Below are 20,607 nucleotides of genomic sequence, written 5' to 3'. Positions count from 1 at the left end.
AAAGGTCTTAAAGGTCATTAACTTGTAACTTTAGAAATGTGCACATACCATGTATACACTTATACTGCGGCCTATGTTGGTTTGTTTACTGTTGAGTGAGAAAACAATTGCACCCCCCAAAATAATTTGGGGCCGACCCCCACTGTTCTAAAGGCCATGGGGTCTGATAAATACATGAAAAACATGTTTTTCATCTATTTATCTGCATGTCTACAGGATGTGATGGTGATTGTTGAGTATTGTGTAAACATAATATTGCCACAGTGCCATATGTCAGGTCCAACAGAAAACACATAGTAGTAAAAAGAAAGAAAGACATCAGCGGTGATACTACTGTAGATGTATCCATACTGGGAGCTACAGGTTGTATAGAAACATGTTCAAATTCGTAGAAAGCAGATCTGTGTAAAATTGTTGTTGTCAACAAGGGCAACCTAGAGATATGCATCGTTAAACCACATGTCTCAGCAGTGACCTTGACCGTTGACTACAACATTGCATTATATGTCATATATTGGGTTAGAGATCTACTAGGAAGCTTTGTGGACTTGTGTTGTAATTTGACAATGACACAGTGTACCGAGTCATTGTGGACAGAGTCAAATAATCTATTCTACACCCATAGGTGGGCAGCCTCATTTTAATAGTTTTACAATAGCTTTATAAGTGAACAAAATCATTTTTGTGTTTTAACAACTTAAACCCTCAATGACTTGGTGCGCTCCTTTTCCCCCTCTACACGTGGGGCTATATCTTGCCACCCCTTATTCCTAAACTTATTTGCCATTTTTTACTATTTTCAAAAACCTTTTAAAATAGTTCAAATAGCCGATCTACAAGCTCACAATGTGTCGATGTAGATCGGGTAGTAAGGCAAGATAGGGCCCCAAGTCTGTTTGCCAAAAATAGGCAATCTACAATTGATGAATATTGTAGATCTGCTATTTTTGCCAAATGTTTGCTTATAATTACATGCCTAGAATAGTGATGCTTAGACTACCAGATTGTATATTGCATTTGGGAAGATTCAGTGTCTGGAAAATTGAACATACAGTATACCAAAAGTATTATGTAGGCCAACTGTATATCAAATTGACTTTCAACCTCTTTCTTTTGATCTAAATTATGTGTTAGTCATTGCATTTCTGTCATTGTCACTCCTCTGGCCTAGAATGCCATATGTGCTATTAAAGATTCATGGTCACTTCACATAGTGAAAGAGGAAGAAAAGCACCACAGCAAATGGAGTCGTCTTGAGATAAAAATGAGGACACATTGGCTGAAAATGGTGGAGTTTTTAAACAGAAATGAGGACACATCAGCCTGTCTCAGGTGACACAAGTCAGAGAGGACTGTTGCCAGAGCAGAGTTAGACGCTTCACAAATGCTGCTTCAGTCGCCTAACTCATTTTTTATGCTTATGTAAACCAGATTTAGTCGCATGTCAGTAGAATGTTGGTGGATTGAAGAGGTTAACTATTTGAACCCTAGCGTCCCTATTCTGGGCATGCCATATAAGCGAACATTCACTGAAAATAGGTGAACATTTGCTGAAAATAGGTGAACATTTGCTGAAAATAGGTGAACATTTGCTGAAAATAGCCGATCTACATGGGCACAACGCAGCACTTTGCGACACATTGTAAGCATGTCTCTTTCAGCGATTTGGTGTACATGGAAAGCAATAGGGAGCCAAGAATAGAGCCTTGGAATATACCAGTTAACAACGTATAGGTTTAAGTGGTTAATCCAGAATTATGTATTGGAATATCAAATCTATCCTTAAATCAGTGTCCGAATGCAAGGAAATCTCCACAACATAAATAAAAATGCTTCAGTGACTTTTGAGCATTTAACCTAAGTACAAAAGCAAAGATGGAACACTATAAGGCTTCAGGGCATTGTTTCCACTGGTTTGTGCATAACATGTCAGTCGAGTCTCGAACCTTGGAGGGGAAAGGAGTGGCCAGCAACATCGCGGAAAGGGCAGATAGAGCAGAATAATAGCAATGGAGCGATAAAGGTCACGATAACGGAGTGAATGAAGGGTGAACAATGAGGTAACCTGATGACGGTGTGTTAGGATACAATGCTACACCGTAGGGTGTAAGTCAGAGGGACACATGGTTGTGAACACAACTCTGAAATAAGCAAAGTTAACCACTTGAGCGGAGCCCTAGAATAATGCTTAGATGTGGGCCGAATATTGAAAACAACAGATTGACAATTGCATGTGTCACGATGCAAAGCATTCTGAGCTTAATAGATTTAATATTATCACAATTTGAATCTTTTTTTTATCATTGAACATTTTGCAAACATAGGGACACCATGCAGGCTTCTGTTACAATGTACATAATAAACATGAGCACATCCATTCATCATATCACTTATCAGGGCTCATACTGATAAGGCAATAATTAAAGTTCTTGAGAGGTTTTGGAAAGCTTGGAAATGTGGGGGGGGAATAATGGCAGGTGTAGTGGTTAACTGTGCTTTCATTCAACAAAGACAGGGGCAGGAAAAGGTAGGCTGTCCACTCCTAAGTGCCTCCTTCTCCAAGTGAATGGATTTGAGGTGACAATACTAAAAGGGTAAAGGATGAACAAGAGTGTTACAAGGAACGTTGTTGCATTAGTTTCTGGAGGAATGTGCAGAAGTACCCAATATCACAAAAGCATTGAAGTGGGAAGGCAGCTATCAACTTGTATTATTACAGGGTCCGTCAAAGGTGAAATAGTCGCCACCAGGGCAGAGCTCGGGTCGGGTACAGTAATGGATGACAGCTTGCTCTGTGATATTTCTTACCTGGATCTCAGGTGCGCTTGGGCTTCCTCAAAGTCGTTCCTGAGGAAGAGGTCCAGGGCTACCATACAGTCCTCCAGGGCCAGAGACAGGTCTGACCGTGGACACCTGCGGAACACAAACACATTTTAAATGACAAATTGGAAGAACACTCATAGCATGATTGACTAATAGAGAGACTCTGGAGTTTACAAGTTAGATGAATTCATTCCTGGCTATATTATTAGAGTGTCTTCCTACCATAGGAAGATGCTTCCTGCCAATACTGGAGGATAACAGTTAAGAATTCATGTGTTATACTTATTATGCCACAGTCACTGGTGCGCGGGTGTTTTCACCCCTCAATGCCTTCTGACAGAAATACAAGGGGTTGGGCCATGCATCCTGCAAGCCCAACCCAGTAGTCACTTTGAGTGGCACCACACCAAGCCACGGGTGAACATGTACTGTATGTCGGACTCGGACATTACTATTACTAACCCTACCCCAAACCCCAAACCTCCCCTCAAAGGTAATCACACTTTAAGCATTGACATCCAATAACCTCAGAGGTGGCTTGATTAAGCCAGACTAAATCTAAATATAAGATTTAGAAACTTTTAGTGTTTCTAGTAAGACTAAATCATAATTGCCCAGACTCTTCTTCAACAAAGATGGCGAAAGCAAACATTCTTTGTTCTGTACTTATACATACAATAGTATGGTACAAAACACTGAAGTCCTTAAACCTAACCGCAAGCACGACGCAACGCATGTCGGACCAAAGCAAACTTTACTTTATCCGCAAAAAAAAGTTGTTTGCGTGGACACAAAAATGATTGCATGAGCAGAATTCGAACCCAGGAGGTACACATTGAAAGTCTATTGCCTAATGAGCCATGCTACGAGCTGGCTGCTGGAATGCTTTGCTGAGTCTAATACATTATAACATGCCCAACTCATGTAAAAGAAAAGGAAAAACCCCGCCCAGTGGGGGTTAACCCCCAGCTAGGGGTGATTTCACCCAACACGCCAACATGCCTAGATGAGTGTTGCGTACCCAATATCTGCATAAAGGTCATTTCAGATGGGCGACAACGCAAGCGTGTTTGCGTGAGCGCGGCCCCGTGAAATTGTCATGTGCGTGCTGGTTTCGTGCACACGCCCGCGACTGACTAGACCTGGATTCTGTTAAGCTTTTTTTTTCTTTACGCTTGCGTTGTCACGCCCCCCTTAAGCAAACCTGTCGTTGATCCAGGCGACAACGTCTGCGTTAATCGATGCCCGTCTGAAACTACCTTAATGATGGGCCGAGAAATGAAAGACACTGCTTTATTCCTTTCTAAAGTATTATCTATATCTTCAAGGACTAAGATTGCTAATTTCAAGAACATAAGATTAATGTTTCAAGAAGTGGTTTTGACTACTGGTTCTAGAAATAGTTCAGTTCATATGAGGAGTTTAAGAGCCACGTCACTTCAGATCACCCCACCCTGTCTCTAGTTGTTGTTCCTCCTCCCTCCCTCCTTTCCAGTCATTCTGCTGCAGTGTCCCTGACTCCCTGTTCTCATTTGGGGGAGGACGGCAGCAAAGACAACTACTGTACAGTGTATGTTACTGGAGACAAGGGATGTGGGGTCATGACACTGGCCCACTTTCTTACAAACCAATATACCTCCTTGCTGTCTCTTGCCTACTTCTTTATAAGAGCTACACAAAAATGTAGCAGTGTGTTTCAGAATTGTGCTTAGCTTTTGATTGCTTTTAAAGATGCCTTTGGTTTTAACCACAACTTCATTGATAAACACCCTAATTGTTGTAAAAAGAAATGTAAAATAGGGTGACCAGACTTCCTGGTTTGGCTGGTATCGTCACTAAAATGTCCCGGTTTGTCTACATTCATTACCAATTTTCAGCGAGCTTGTAGGTCTGCTATTTTTGAAAAATCGAAATTTTGAGGTCAGGCCTAAATGGGTCAAATGATAAGGGACAATATCGGTGGCACCCAACTGTATGTGACACTTATCGGTGCATAAACATTTGCCTGTGTGTGAACGTGCATGAATGTGTGTGTGAACCTGCATGAATGTGTGTGTGAACGTGCATGAATGTGGGCGTGCAGCATTAATTTAAGACTTAATGGTCCCATCCTGATTTAAGTCCACATCCTTCCGGCTTGTTGCATTCACGCCTCTTGTGATTGGTCAACTTAACGCTGGTGCCTTGAACAAATCACTGTAATTGCTGTGACAGAAAAAAGGTCGGTCTGTGCTGCAGTTTGTCATTTTAGGAGGAGCATTACAATAAAATTGAGCTGCATGTTCTTAATTCAATTTATTACATTGTGCACATGACTGTCACATGATGACTCTAGAATGAATGCTGAGAGGACTTTGTTTACAGCATGAAGGCACAAGCCCTTCGCCTTAACATTAGCGTTCACAATGCTACACGTACTTTCTGCCATCAAAAGGTCCCTTTTGCTTCCACTGGGAGTCAAATGATCCCAGTGTGGGTATCTATTACACTGAATGAACCACGTAACCACAGCAATCATATCAAGAGTCAAACATTTACACAGTAAAATGTACAGTGTTAATGTATCAATTTGCAACTATTTCGCTTAAATGAATACTGAGGATTTGACTGTGTAGTCACATACACATGCCATCTTTCTGCCAGTTACAGTGAAGGCTACATACTGTAGGTCGAATCCATAACAAGACACAGTGAGCCAAGCTGTTAGCCACGTAGCTAACTGGAGGATAGTGGCTGAGCAGAGAGCGAGCAAACACAACTGAGACTAATTTGACCAACAGGGATGACTAACTAACAGACAGCCGTTCCCTTTACATTCCTGCCTACCAGAAGCACAGAGGAACCCTCTATGTTCCACTAAACTCATCACACACACACACACACACACACACACACACACACACACACACACACACACACACACACACACACACACAAATGCATGTACACAACACGTTGTGCACACAGATGTATGCCCAAAGAAGCACTTAAAGGTTTAGAAGGAGTAGAGGACATATAAAAAGAGAGAAAGAGACAACCATCCGGAAACAAGCAGCATCACTAAGTCTAGCTAATGACATGCAGATGACCCTCCAGTCCACCCTATGGCTGGCGGCAGACTACACTTCCTGTTCGAGCTGCAATCAGTATGTTTTATGTCCTCTCCCATTGAGTTTAACACATGGCGGCATTTGAACCCATGGTCTGGGAAACAAAACACCCACCGCTTCTGATTGGCCAGAGGAGACATTGGACTTATGAGTTTCAGGCAAGGCTACGTGATAAACAGTACATGTTCTTATCCATCACCATTGAAGGTCTCAATGGAAGAGGGAGACAACCTTACACCGGCCTTGCACTTAAAAAGAAAAGTCTCTCTGGAAAAGAACATCTTCATGATTCTGGATTACAGCTACGACTATAACCTACTACTATTACTGTAAATACTGCCAGAGGAGCATATACCAACATGACTAAGATGTGATGATAACTATAAGGGGTAATACTACACTTTATAATTCAATAAATGATGATGTCTTTAAGCACCTCAGTTGACCACTAAGGTAATTTTGGTCATCAAAGGACAGCAGTGGAGAAAGAGATTATACTGGGGTTATGGAGATTGGAGAAAACAACTTGAACCTTCTCCACAAACACGCGCACACACAGACACACACACACACGTGCACAACAACAATTTTTTAGTTTCTGTAAAGCCCAAACCACACCAGTTGCAACTCCTTTCAATCAAAACCGTTTTAAGATCAACCACACCAATGCAACTCCTCGAGGAGTTGCATTGGTGTGGTTGATTTTAAAACGGTTTTGATTGAAAGTGGTTGACCTTAAAACGGTTTTGTTGCAAGGAGTTTCAACTGGAGTGGTTTGGGCTTTACAGAGTCTACTAATTTTGATATTTCACTTCCTAAAGTAAATAGATGCAGATGGTCCAAATTATAAATATCATGTGACACCAACTCTTTTATGCCGGAGAGCTGGTTTCCTTCGTTATCAGACATAAACAAGATAACAGCCCAAATATCTCACTGTGCCTCATGCTGTTTAGATTTCTGTCTAATAAAGTATTCAATCAATCAAATTGAAATCAGCTCAAATGTACAAGCAAAATCATCAATATTTTATCAAAATAAACTTTTGTCCCTGGTTTTAGTAAATGATCAATTGTGGATTACTACACTGTGAAACTATTTATAATTTGGTTAAATTAATATTATACATCACAAGCTTTTTATGACCTTGCTATGAATAATATACTCAGTTTTGTCGTTATTAATTCATCACTCAGCTGACATTCATCACCTAATGATATTTTGACTGGCTAAATCATTATCCTGCATGAGAAAGGTGTTGTGACCTCTGTAACAATACTGCTATTACATATGGTACTAACTGTATTACTATACTGCATACGATTTGATTCAAGCTCAAATTATTTACAGAGCAATGCACTGGTGCTGGTGTTGCTCATTCTTCCTTTAAACACAGGTTTAGGCCTAGGTTGAGGGAGGGGGGTTCTATTCCTTGTTTTCCTCTAACATCTATTGCGAAGCAGCACTGTGAACAAATACAGCTACATAGCAAGATAATATAATTATATATATGATGAGGCACACAATTACTGCAAAGAACCAGACGCTGTCCTTTAGCATAGGAGTGTAACTGGCATCTGAACGAACAAAAGATATGGCATGACAACCGATACAATGGAGCGGGTCTATTAGGTTCACAGAGTGCATGGCATACATTGTTCTGGTAATTAATTAAATTTCAAGTCAGCAAGTCTGACATTCAACATTGATTTCTCTTGAGGACAACTTGCACAATGATGATCCTAACCCCTGAGGCACACATGCTTGCATGTAACACACGCACATGTACACACAAGCATGCGCACGCTTCCTGAAGTGACGAGGCATTTAATTTCCTTCTCAGACTCTTCGATCTACAGTAGTCGTGTGAGATGCTGACGAGGCCTCGCTGCGGAGAAAATGACGTCTCCGCAACACAAAAGCATCCTGAGATAAAAGAACCAAGCTGATCCTGTTTGTCCACATACCTACTCAGCCTCTGGGTACAAACACATGCACCTCCCTTTACTGTACTAATGATGGGAAACAACAAGGAAACATCTTTACAGCAGCAATGGCACTGCAGGTCTCCACAGACACATGCATGATGCTCTTTAAGTCAGCCAACACAGACACAGACACACACGCACAGACGCACGCCTACAGGCACACACACACACACACACCCCTGTCTTTGACACGCAGCAGTATTGAAGTCTTACCCGTTTGACAAAGTCCCTTCCTCCCCTGACATTTTCATCTGGCAAAGTGTTTGTGAGTGAGAGCAAGAGAGAGAGAGAGAGAGAGATTCTGTGTGTGTGTGTGTGTGTGTGTGGGTGTGTGTGTGTGTGTGTGTGTGTGTGTGTGTGTGTGTGTGTGTGTGTGTGTGTGTGTGTGTGTGTGTGTGTGTGTGTGTGTGTGTGTGTGTGTGTGTGTGTGTGTGTGTGTGTGTGTTGGAGAGAAAGAGAGACAGGTAAACAAGAGAAAATTGCGGCGAAGTGAATCTGTGCCTCCTGCCTCAGGCCTTTCCAGCAGTGCAGTCTAATGTGGTGTAGCTCTCTCTCTCTCTCTCTCGCTCTAGCAGCAACAGCAGGCAGGAGAGGAAGGGAAAGAGCAAAAAGAATCAGGAGAGAGAGGGCGGGAGAACGCAAGGAGGAGAGGAGGATGAACGTCAACAGCAGCCCTTAATAAGATTGGGATGACTATATCACACATGATGAGAGCTGACCACATTCTGCACCCAACCCTCCGCCTTGCACGCATGCACACACACATGCGCGCGTGCATGCGTGATCGCATGTACACGCACGCACGCACGCACGCACGCACGCACGCACGCGTGCACGCACGCACGCACGCACGAACGCACGCGTACACGCGTACACGCACACGGACACGCACACAAACACACACACACACACACACACACACACACACACACACACACACACACACACACACACACACACACACACACACACACACACAGCCACAAAAAGTCCCCTACTTCTCCTCCCCTGTCCCACCTCTTCATATCGCCACCTCACGCTACACACTGCAGTCTCGCTTCTGATTGGTTCATGTTGAATCAGGGTGTGGCTTAATGCACAGTACTTATAGGTCCAGCCTCTAGACTAGATTAAATGGGGGAAACAATGAGGAGAAATAGATTGAACAGAAGGTGAAGAAAAATGTAATTTGTTCATCAGTAAAACCTGATACACAACATTATGTGTTGTCAGCTCTTTCTGACTCCCAGACAGAGTGATGGTGTTGCTCAAAATACATTACAGCAGCTACATGGCAGATGAAGACAAGCCGAGAGAGGAGAGAGGGGAGGGGTGGAGAGAGAGACAGAGAGAGAGAGAGAGAGAGAGAGAGAGAGAGAGAGAGAGAGAGAGAGAGAGAGAGAGAGAGAGAGAGAGAGAACGAGAGAACGAGAGAACGAGAGAACGAGAGAACGAGAGAGAAAGGCACCGCTGATGAGAGAGAGTAAGAGAGAGAGGTGGAGAGAGGGAGAAAGTGAAGAGAGTAAAATTGAGAGGTGGGAAGAAAAAGAGAAATAGGTGAAGTGAGAGCAAGAGAGAGGGGGTGGAGAGAATGAGAGAGAGAGGTGAATAGAGAGGAAAACATAGTCGGGGAGGTGCGTTCACAGCTAGTCCAGTATACTGCAGTGGTTCAGACTAGACACTGGGAGGTGCGTTCACAGCTAGTCCAGTACACTGCAGTGGATCAGACTAGACACTGGGAGGTGCGTTCACAGCTAGTCCAGTACACTGCAGTGGTTCAGACTAGACACTGGGAGGTGCGTTCACAGCTAGTCCAGTACACTGCAGTGGTTCAGACTAGACACTGGGAGGTGCGTTCACAGCTAGTCCAGTACACTGCAGTGGTTCAGACTAGACACTGGGAGGTGCGTTCACAGCTAGTCCAGTACACTGCAGTGGATCAGACTAGAGACACTGGGAGGTGCGTTCACAGCTAGTCCAGTACACTGCAGTGGATCAGACTAGAGACACTGGGAGGTGCGTTCACAGCTAGTCCAGTATACTGCAGTGGTTCAGACTAGAGACACTGGGAGGTGCGTTCACAGCTAGTCCAGTACACTGCAGTGGTTCAGACTAGACACTGGGAGGTGCGTTCACAGCTAGTCCAGTATACTGCAGTGGTTCAGACTAGATACTGGGTGGTGCGTTCACAGCTAGTCCAGTACACTGCAGTGGTTCAGACTAGACACTGGGAGGTGCGTTCACAGCTAGTCCAGTACACTGCAGTGGTTCAGACTAGACACTGGGAGGTGCGTTCACAGCTAGTCCAGTATACTGCAGTGGTTCAGACTAGACACTGGGAGGTGCGTTCACAGCTATAGTCCAGTATACTGCAGTGGTTCAGACTAGACACTGGGAGGTGCGTTCACAGCTAGTCCAGTACACTGCAGTGGTTCAGACTAGACACTGCAGCAGACAAGCAGGTCAGCCAAGTAGTACAGGAAGACAACACAACACAGAGGCAGCTCACCACAAAATGTCAATTCATGAAGGAGAGACTGTTGTTTGTGATGGTGAAGCACAACTGATTTACATAAGTTACAGAACAGAACATAGTGTGTGTGTGTGTGTGGGGGGGGGGGGGGGGGGGGCTGATAACAAACGACACATGGGAAAAAACTGAATCCATTCTCTTTGGATCAAATAGTAATCTCAGCAAGGCTGACGGCACCTCTTGGTACCACAGCACCTCAAAGGCCCTTAAAACAAGGCCCCAGGGCCAAGACGTCCCCCCAAAAAATGGTCATGCTACTACTTGGCCTCACTCCCAGAACCCACCTCACCCCTGCCCATTTTGATAGGCTGAAATGGCTTAGGGTTGACGACAGAGTACAGCATCTTGCAATGGGTCTGGCCCACAAGATTCGATACACCACCAAGATAGAAGATACCCATGCATGTACCTGTCAAAATACTTCCTTAATCCTTAAGTCCACACTCGTAACACCAGAGGGAGTTCAACAAACCACGTGCAACCCAGATTCATCTCAAAAGGGAATAAATTAATTTCGCTTCTATGCCACAAAAATGTGGAACGCCAGCCATTAAGAAATGTGAATCCCTAGACTCCTTCAAAACCACGCCATTAACTCATAAAGACGTATATGTCTTTTTTGTTAATGGCGTTTAATGTTTGTGTTTGACACATGCATCAGTAAGCAGGAACTGGGGATGGCAATGAAGGACCGGAAAGTCTGGCGTGGCATTGTGAAATCCATGATCTCGACCACGGTCGAAATATGATGATGATGATTGTGTTTGTTTTACATCACCTAATCAACATGAGTTAGACTTTAATATATTAGCACCCCCTCACTTCACACGGGTGTGATTTTTTCTTCTTCAAAACCACTCTCAAAGAGCACCTACGGACGGCTGCAACCCGAAAATTGGCCCTTGTAAAAAAAAAAAAAAGAGTCCCCCCAACACCCCTTTTTTCCCATACTGTATATGTTTTTCCCTTTTTAACTTTCTTTATATGATGATTTCCTGTTTTTCATAGATACATATTTGTATGTCTGGTTTTGTCCTCGTAGCAGTTTTTGTATTGACTTGTGCTTTCGTTTGAAATGTACCCATTGTATATACTGTGAATACAATTTTCAATCAATCATTCAATGTGACCTACAGTGTCCAGTGGTTTGTGAGATCAGCTCCAGAATCTGGACAGACAGACAGACAGACACGCACGCACACACGCACGCACGCACGCACGCACGCACGCACGCAAGCACGCACGCACGCACGCAGCGCACGCACGCACGCACACACCATGGCCCTCATTTATCAACCGTGCGTACGCCAAAATATGGGTGTACGCCGAAATTACCGCAATTTTCGGCATTTACCATTTGCGCCAACGTTTGATTTTGAACTTGAGCCAAGACAATAACCACGTCTGGTCGGGAGCTGTCGTACGCTTTGTCCTCACCTGTTTTTCTGTCGTAGAACAGCGGAGCAGCATTGTTTGACCAGCTGAGAGGCTGTCACAGGCATCGAAACATATGTATTCACTCCTAAAATGTTTATATAAAACTGTATAGGTATGTATATGGGCTAAATGTAAAAAAGTAAAAAAAAGTTAAGGAATACATCAACGATGTGTCTTTGTGTCATATGAAATTAGTAGGAGCTTTCCAACTTTACAAGCAAGCAATTAAAATCGCGCATTTAAAAACAATGTTGCAAGTTAGATGCGTAAGCCATTTAAACAGTGTTTTGCATGATGAGCGCATACATGCGAGGATTTGGGCTGTCTGTGCTGAAATATTTCCATGACGGGACGTTGGAGAGTGCAGCGCTGCAGCTGCGGAGAGTCCCAACTTGGGTAGCCTACTGTAGCCTAATCTACAGCAGGCCGATGTCTTTCTGGAGTTACAGTAGCCTATGTGCAATCTCCTCCTCGTTTAATAAACCCGACGCGTCGCTCGAATGCCAAATGTGCCATGCCGGCGTGCCAGCGCAAAATTGGGGACCGCTGACCGCATCGGAGTTAGGTATAGGCTAAACCACCCAGCCAGGCTGCCAGCCCACCAGTGCCAGTGTGCCACATGAGGCTGGTTTAGGCTGCACATTTATATAATTGTCAGTTGATAGCCCAGCCACTGCACCGACTACTACTGCGACTAGCGAGGTAGGCTAATCTAAATAGATTGTCATAAACGTGCATGGTCGCGGTGTCATGAACAGTGATAGAGACAGACAGGACAGGAGAGGAGGAAAACAGCAGCGTGTGTGTGCGCCTATTTGTTATTTAATTCATTGTTCACATGCAGGTTCAGATTTTCGTTCACTAATATATTGTTGTAGGCTATATTAAATGAATAAATACTTTAATAATTTAATATAGGCTACAACTAACAACACACGGCAGGCGCGTAGCGCGGATCAAATGATTGACTGGGCAAATTAGCATGGGGGGGGGGGGGTAGCCCCGGCCGATAGTGAAGTGTGAAGTGTGAACGGTTTGGGGAACCATTTTAAAACAAAGGCGGCTTGCATGCTGTGGTTTACTAACCAGAAAGTTGCATGCACAATTTATTTAAGATAGGCTACAACAAACCAGTTGGACTTGCAAGGTGCGTGTGCGTGCGTGCGTCTGTGTGTGTATGAGAGGGGGGTGACTTTTTTATTGACTTTTTTCGTCATGTAACTATGGTTTCCAAGGTCGTACTGCAGTTGTTCATGTCGCAAAAACGAGGGCGAGGCTTGATTTCATAGGGCGTGCCAGATAGATTTCAGCCGTCACATTTATAAACGTCCGAACGAAATTAAGGAAGAAACAGCTGTCTGCGATCACTTTGTAAATGCCGACCCGACGTGGGTGTACTACGAATCCTACACTCGAATTTGGGGCAGATTTTACACTCAATTGATAAATGAGGGCCCATGTGTGTGTGCATTAGCTGTTATCTTTAGGCTAGAGAAGAGCAACTGACCCACATCTCATAGGAGCTGTGACAGTCACAGTCACAGTGTGCGTATGTGTTACAACTACTAGAAAGATCCATTTAAATTACAACAATCTAAATACATCCATATGTAAATAGCAGCATATCGTATAGTTTGACTTTGTATCGTATTTTTCACAATGCAATTGGTATCGAAGCGTTTTGCAATGCAAAGTACTTGTGCGTTGTATGTATCTAACATTTCTAAGAAGAAAAAAGAAAAAGAGGGGTTTAATTACTTTTCCATTCAATATCGCTACACTTGGTCTATCGATAAATGTGTGTATTCTCAGTGTTCATGTTAAGGTGTGGGTTTGTCCATTCTTCAACTTCAAATACTATGTCCATTGTCCAATGTATTTGCCAGAGAATAACTGTGTTTACTTGCGTATTTCAAAATGTGTCATTACACCCCGAGTGGAGCAGAGGCCTCACAGAGGCCATGTATCAAAGCCCAGAAAACAGGTTGAGAGGTCCCAGTGTCAGAACAGGATTATCTGCATGGTTCATGTATTCAAATCGCTTAAACTGATATGACAATTTTATTGTATTATTATTTTCTATGCTCGGAATAATTTTGTTTCTTTGGAAAACTAGGGAAACAAAATTGTTATTATTTTAAATGAAGCCTCCAGATCTAGCTGTCTCCACGTGGAGCTATTCTTATTACCGATTTACCTTTTTCCCTCCCTTTCCAAAGCAAACAGTCTAGTTATTGCTCCTATCTGGAAACACTTTTCAGCTCAGTGTTATTATTACACAACCACACCTGACGAGACATTTATTCCAATACAGTATGGCTTCACATATTTACCTTACTGAGGTGTGTTTGGTTTGTCTTAGCGGATGCGCAAACATGTTACATAGCAAACAAATCCCTTTAAAATAATATGCTGAAAATCTAGCTCCATCTGTTAGTAGTTGTTAGTTGTTATAATCATGAGTTGCCCATGTCTGTGTACTCCAACTTGAGATACAGTGTACTTGATATGTATTGTGTACTGCCTGTACTGTAGCATACTTTATAGATAGGCTACGAGAGACATCTCAGTGGCAGCAAGGTCAGCCTTGCTGCAGTAGGCACGTTATTCTGTCTCATATCTTATTGTCACGTCATTATGATCCAGCACTATATATGTTCCTGTTTGTGTAATAAACTTTGTGAACCTTAGCGTGATACTTTATAGCAATTAACAGGCTGATTCGAATTTAAGTTTGACAGACACGGTAATCCATAACCATAAGGCCTACATGTATACGTATTACATACATCTATGCATGGAAATTGGAAATGCATTTCAACCACTACTAAACTTTTTCAAATGGCACCCATTTTATTCTTAGGTTATGTTTGGGGTGGGAAACCCCATCCCATTGGATTAGTTTCCCTATAGATAATACGTATAAGCCTATGTATGTTTCTCATTGGTCGCTGCTGTTCATTGGAGTGATGCATCATCATTGACATGTGACCCCAGTGACCAGTCTATGTATTTATGTCTATGAGCAATGCAAAATGTGAGTATGGTCCATACTGAGTCTGACCACTGAGCAGGTCTACTGGAGGGTATGAAGGAGTTGCAGAATTACTAGCCAATAGAGAATCATACAAGACAGTCTCTAGTTAGTCAACTCTGTCCAGTAACCTTTTAATTACTAATAAACCACAATATAGACTATGCTGTATGTCGATATCTGCAGCCAGTGATGAAGGTATCGAGACATGCATTAGCCCATTACTTAAATAGTACGTTATTAGGCATTGCTCATAGACATAAATACATAGACTGGTCACTGGGGTCGCATGTCACTGATGATGCATCACTCCAATGAACAGCAGCGACCAATGAGAAACATACATAGGCTTATAACAGGAGTCAGGACTGCAATAATTAATTCCATTCTCAGCTGCATTCCCCCTGATTGTGAATATTTAATATGTGAGCAGCAGGGAGAGCATGCGTTTATGCCTATGCCCTTTCTATGTGTGACCCCTGCTGTCGTTTTGGGTTTGCTGAGTCTCTCTGTTTGCTCTGCAGGTGGCTCGTTAGTGTAACCTGGAACACTGAGGTACTGTACCAGGTGTGTTCCCGTTTATATAATGTAAGTGCTGGCTGTAGTCTAGACTCTCTTTTTCTCTCTGCTCCTCCCTGCCGATACCTCATTCTGGTCTGATTATGTCGTTTGTGACATGCACACACCTCTACTCATCCACCCCATACACCATACAGCTAGCTGGGTGGGTAGAGAGACCAGAATTGCAAAGTTGCCGGTTTGACCCTGGGCTCGCCCAATCTATGTGTCCCTGAGCAAGACGTTTAACAGCTCATCATGTGCTCATCAGAGCCATCTGAGCAGCCATCTGCTGGGTGAAGCACTAAAAGCAATTCCCCCACCGGATGAGAAAATACTAATAATACAATTCAAATAATGTTGATTTGGTCTAGTTTTGTTAAATTTGATTGCTTTAGTTAGGCTTGTTGTGGCCAAAGAGCCAGGTCATAAATGCCTTATACCTTACCCAGAAGGAAGACACCTCAGCTGAATCAGCCCTGCCCCCCTGCCCTGTATGATGGTAATTGAGATTTCAGCAGACTTACCCGTTTTGTAGTGGTTTTGTAGATTCCAGCCCATTTGTGTTATCTGGTATCTGTAACCTGAAACAGACCAGTAAAATAGATGCTATTTAGAAGGGGGGGAATGGATGAACAATTGATGGCAACCTGTTGAAAAGGGGAGCATTGTTTGAGGAATATGATATCGAGACTGAGAGCCATAGAAACAGTGACACAAATATCTGGTAACCCTTTACAGGCCCCTTGCCAGGGGGCGTATTCCTTGGTAATGATCTGTGATGATAAATGCCAGACTAATGCCTATATATGCTTCAATGATTTGTAATAATAATAATAAAATGAAATGGACCATAACATTTAAATTGTGAATGATATTGTTCATGGATATTACAAATACATAATACAAGACTTTTGAAAAGGTTTTCAGGCAATTCATATTTTACATGGTGCAAGCATTTATCCGTAGCTTTCTTTTTAACCCTTAGCTTACTTTCAAGCTAAGGATAAATAAACAAGTATTTATTTTCATTTCAGTGTTTTATCTCATCTCAGAATTAAACAGTTCCAATACTGATTGGCCACTGGAATAAGCAATGATTTATAACATGTTCTTATGGAGTGGTATTATGTCTTTCAAATACACTTACTTGAAATCTGTAATGATGGGGTCCAGCTCTGGACCATTGATGACTGACAACCTAAGAACACAACAATCCACTTATTATGATTCTTATGCCCAGAGGACCACTAATACAGACCACATCAGCATAACGTATGACTATGAATAATGATAGAATTACTGCATTTCACGTATTTTTTGGATACATCACTTAGGCGACATACTGTATGTTCCAGACAGCATGTCCTCAAGTATGTGAACCTACCGGCTTGGGGAGTCAGGGCTGTCAGGGATTTCTTTCGCCTGCACGGCATCACTGGTGAGAAAGGTCAAATGTTAATTTAGAGAGAGGAGCATAATGGCTGTCACATAGGTGCTGTGAGAAGAGGGATGTTATAGCCAAGATACTGGAAAACAAAACACTGATGGCCAGTGAAACTACACACAGACATTGTAACTGTTCTAGTATTACAGACCCTCCTTCAACAGTTTTTTTTGCTGATTATACATTTATTTGAATTATAAGACATCATCTAGGCTACTCAATTTAGCATTTACACAAACAATGCAGGCCTACAAGAAAATACTGAATGAACATCATATTCATTAGTATAGGATATGATGATCATTAAATCAATTTCATGGTAGTAGCAGCAGACAGTCACAAGGTTTGTAATTCACAGTACAGTAGTGAAATGCTCCCTAATACAGACCAGTGGCACTGGCAGTGGGTACAGAATGTACACGGTGGCCGTGTTGAGCAGCAATGAGGAAACCTTAGTTTAAAACTATGAATACAAGATTGGCTGGAGCACTTTCTCTAGTCTAGTTATAAATAAAACACAAAGCCTCTGTTTCAATCTAAGGAATGCTATGCCTATTGCCTGCTAGTTGTTGTAAACACATGACTAGTTAATGACTGACTTCCAGTGTGTTACATTATTATTTTTGAAACACATTTGTTGTTCATTTAGAGTCTAAATGAACAACAAATGTGTTTAAAAAATATTACTTCAGTCTAAATTTTAGACTGAAGTAATACGGCCTACTGTAATTGAATTCAAGTAGGCTATTTATCGACAGCCCGGCTTCGTGTTCGATTAAATGGAAGGTAAACTATTAAAGAAAGGCTATTATTATTATCACTAAGCTTCATGTGAGTTAATTACTTAATATGATACACATGCTAATCCTACCGTGCAGTTTTATCAATGCACGCTCACCTTTCACACGCACGCACAACCTGCTCAATCTCATTTGTGACAGTCGCGTGTCGCCGCGGCACCACAACCCACATACCAACACACTCATCTTCAGAATCATAAACCACACAAGTTAACGAAGTTGTAAACATGATCATTCTTTTCCCCGAAATTTGTGCTACTCACTTTTTGATGTCATCTTTCTTCACGCTTCTCCTCCAATTAGTAATAAAACTCATTACAAACCACCGAAATCCAGATGTACAGAACGGAAAACAGTGGCCAAGCTACGGCTTTAACAACTTCCTAAACGTTGCATGGACATGAGCAGCAGAGCAGAGCAGTCTACCTGTGGTGGGCAGCTGAGCTGAGCTGAGCTGAGGTGTATATCCAGGAAATTACTGTACAGTAGGGCGTCTTCCTCCTTCCTGGGTAGCAAAGGTGTGGAGCCTCTCATCTCCATAATAATAAAAGTTCTCCATTTAAATGCATCGGAATGTGGCATCTAGTGGGGTTGGGTTTCTAGGTCTTAAAGCACTCCACTTTAACTCCCTGGTCAGTGGCCACTCAGCGGTGTAGTACACACTACACACACGCACACACACACACACACACAAACACACACACACACACACACACGCACACACACACACACACACACACACACACACACACACACACACACACACACACACACACACACACACACACACACACACACACACACACACACACACACTAGGGTTGCCACCTTTGAGATCTTGAAATAACGGACACTCTTTACGCCTGCCACGGCCGGCAATAAGTTGAAGCAATAAGTTGAAGCAATAAGTTGAAGCAATAAGTTGAAGCAATAAGTTGAAGCAATAAGTTGAAGCAATAAGTTGAAGTTTCCCTTCAACTTATTGTTTATGCTATAGCCACAACCTTTTAAGAAGAATTTTGTTTTCCAAATGAGCATAACATAAAGAGTTCTGATTGTGAATCCGAGTGGTTCTTTAAATGGGCACAATATTTAATTATATTGATTTATATTTATATTAGACTTTAAAACTCAACATTATTAAACAATCAACTATAATAGTCTACTGAAATAGCAGGCTAACCTATCCCCACATCAGCAGCCAAGATGTGGGTTATTGGGCCGGTATTAGAAATACTACTGACATGACATCTTGTAAAAACACGGATAAATAAGATGATAAATAATATAAGGTCCCATACCGAATCGATCTCAGGAGATGTTTGTAAAATGTCAAATGGATTTCGCCCTTACTGGATGTTTGGGTCATGAAGAACTGAAAATGAACTGAACATGAAGAACACGAAAAGATGAAATTTGGAGTCAAATCTTTCCGGTGATAAAATGGCCACCAACGTAATCAAAAAAGTCAACCAAAGAACAAGATTCCTATGCAGGATCTCCTCACTGGTCAACAAAAACACCTTGAAGACCCTAACAGGAGCCCTTGTACAAGGTTTCTTCGACTATGCATGCACCTCCTGGACCTCAAAGGCCCTTAAAACAAGCTCAGGCTCCAGACTTCCCAAAACAAACTGGTCAGGCTACTACTTGGCCTCACTCCCCGAACCCACCTCACCCCTGCCCACTTTGACAGGCTGGAATGGCTTAGGGTTGACGACAGAGTACAGCATTTTGCAATGGGTCTGGTCCACAAGATTCGCTACACCACCAAGATAATGTACCTGTCTAAATACTTCCTTAATGTCAACAAAGTCCACACCCACAACACCAGAGGGAGTGCAACAAACCATGTGCAACCCAGATTCGGCACAAACAAGGGTCTAAATTCATTCCGCTCCTATGCCACCAAAATGTGGAACGCCCTACCAACAGTCATTAAGACATGCAAATCCAGCTTGACTCCTTCAAAACTGCTCTCAAAGAGCACCTACGGATGGCTGCAATTCGAAACTGGCCCCTGTAAAATCTGAATCCCCCACCCACCCCTTTTCCCCCTCACTGTATATGTTTCTTTTCCCTTTTTACCTCTATGATTATTTGCTGTTGACTATAGTTGTGTATATTCGTACGTCTCTTAATGTTTTGATGAATTGAAAATGGTGGACCCTATTGTAAACAAGTGTAATGCTTTATGGTGTCGTCCACTCACAGTTAACAGTTTTTTGTATTGAGTTGTACTTGAAATGTACTGTAATTCTGCAAACTGTTAATAAATCAATCAATCAATCAAACTGACACTACTGTAATGTTTGGTTCTTCTGTGATCTTATACAGTATATAAGTAATGTTAGTCCCCATGCGGCACAGAAAACATACACCAATATAGTTTAGGCCAGTGGTTCCCAAACTCTTTCATGTCAAGGACCCCCAAATTGACACTAATTAGCCCGCGGACCCCCATTAGAAAATATATGCCAGCGACCCCCATAAGAGAAGATTTTTACGCAGTGATTCTCAATCCATTTAATTTCAAGTACCAGTTTGACATGCATTAGTATACGGACCCCCATTTAATGGCATTTCTATCTCTGGGACCCCCAATTCATATTGTAAAATCAATGTTAATTTAACTCTGAGGGTCCATTTGGTTCCATTTGTACACTCTCAGAGTTACAGACCCATAAGGGTCCATTTGGTTCCAAACTATCATTTAGCTGGGGACCCCCTGGAACTCCCTCAAGGACCCCTGGGGGTCCCCGGACCCCACTTTGGGAACCACTGGTTTAGGCTACTTTAGGTACTGTGTGCCTCCCGCTAGAACAATATTGGTTCGTCCTTATTGGTTCAATAAGGGACGCATCATTTAATTCTCAA

General features: G+C 42.5%; 1 protein-coding gene across 1 annotated transcript in view; it reads right to left on the bottom strand.

Annotated features, from left to right (window-relative positions):
• Window positions 1–18,187, bottom strand: part of ttc39a (tetratricopeptide repeat domain 39A) — a 39,056-nt gene extending 20,869 nt beyond the window's left edge. Inside the window, exons 1-5 of the mRNA XM_079506060.1 lie at window positions 17,994–18,187; window positions 16,871–16,921; window positions 16,634–16,684; window positions 16,011–16,067; window positions 2,809–2,913 (exon numbers count right to left, since the gene is read on the bottom strand). Coding sequence (XP_079362186.1) covers window positions 2,809–2,913; window positions 16,011–16,067; window positions 16,634–16,684; window positions 16,871–16,921; window positions 17,994–18,046 — 317 coding nt within the window. The 5' untranslated portion in view covers window positions 18,047–18,187. The remainder of the gene's footprint in view (window positions 1–2,808; window positions 2,914–16,010; window positions 16,068–16,633; window positions 16,685–16,870; window positions 16,922–17,993) is intronic.
• Window positions 18,188–20,607: the final 2,420 nt, after the last annotated feature.

Source organism: Electrona antarctica (genome assembly GCF_951216825.1).
Source record: "Electrona antarctica genome assembly, chromosome: 7".
In the NCBI taxonomy this organism is placed as follows: domain Eukaryota; kingdom Metazoa; phylum Chordata; class Actinopteri; order Myctophiformes; family Myctophidae; genus Electrona; species Electrona antarctica.
Note: the sequence above shows the minus strand (reverse complement) of the source record. Positions and strands in the feature narration are given on the sequence as shown.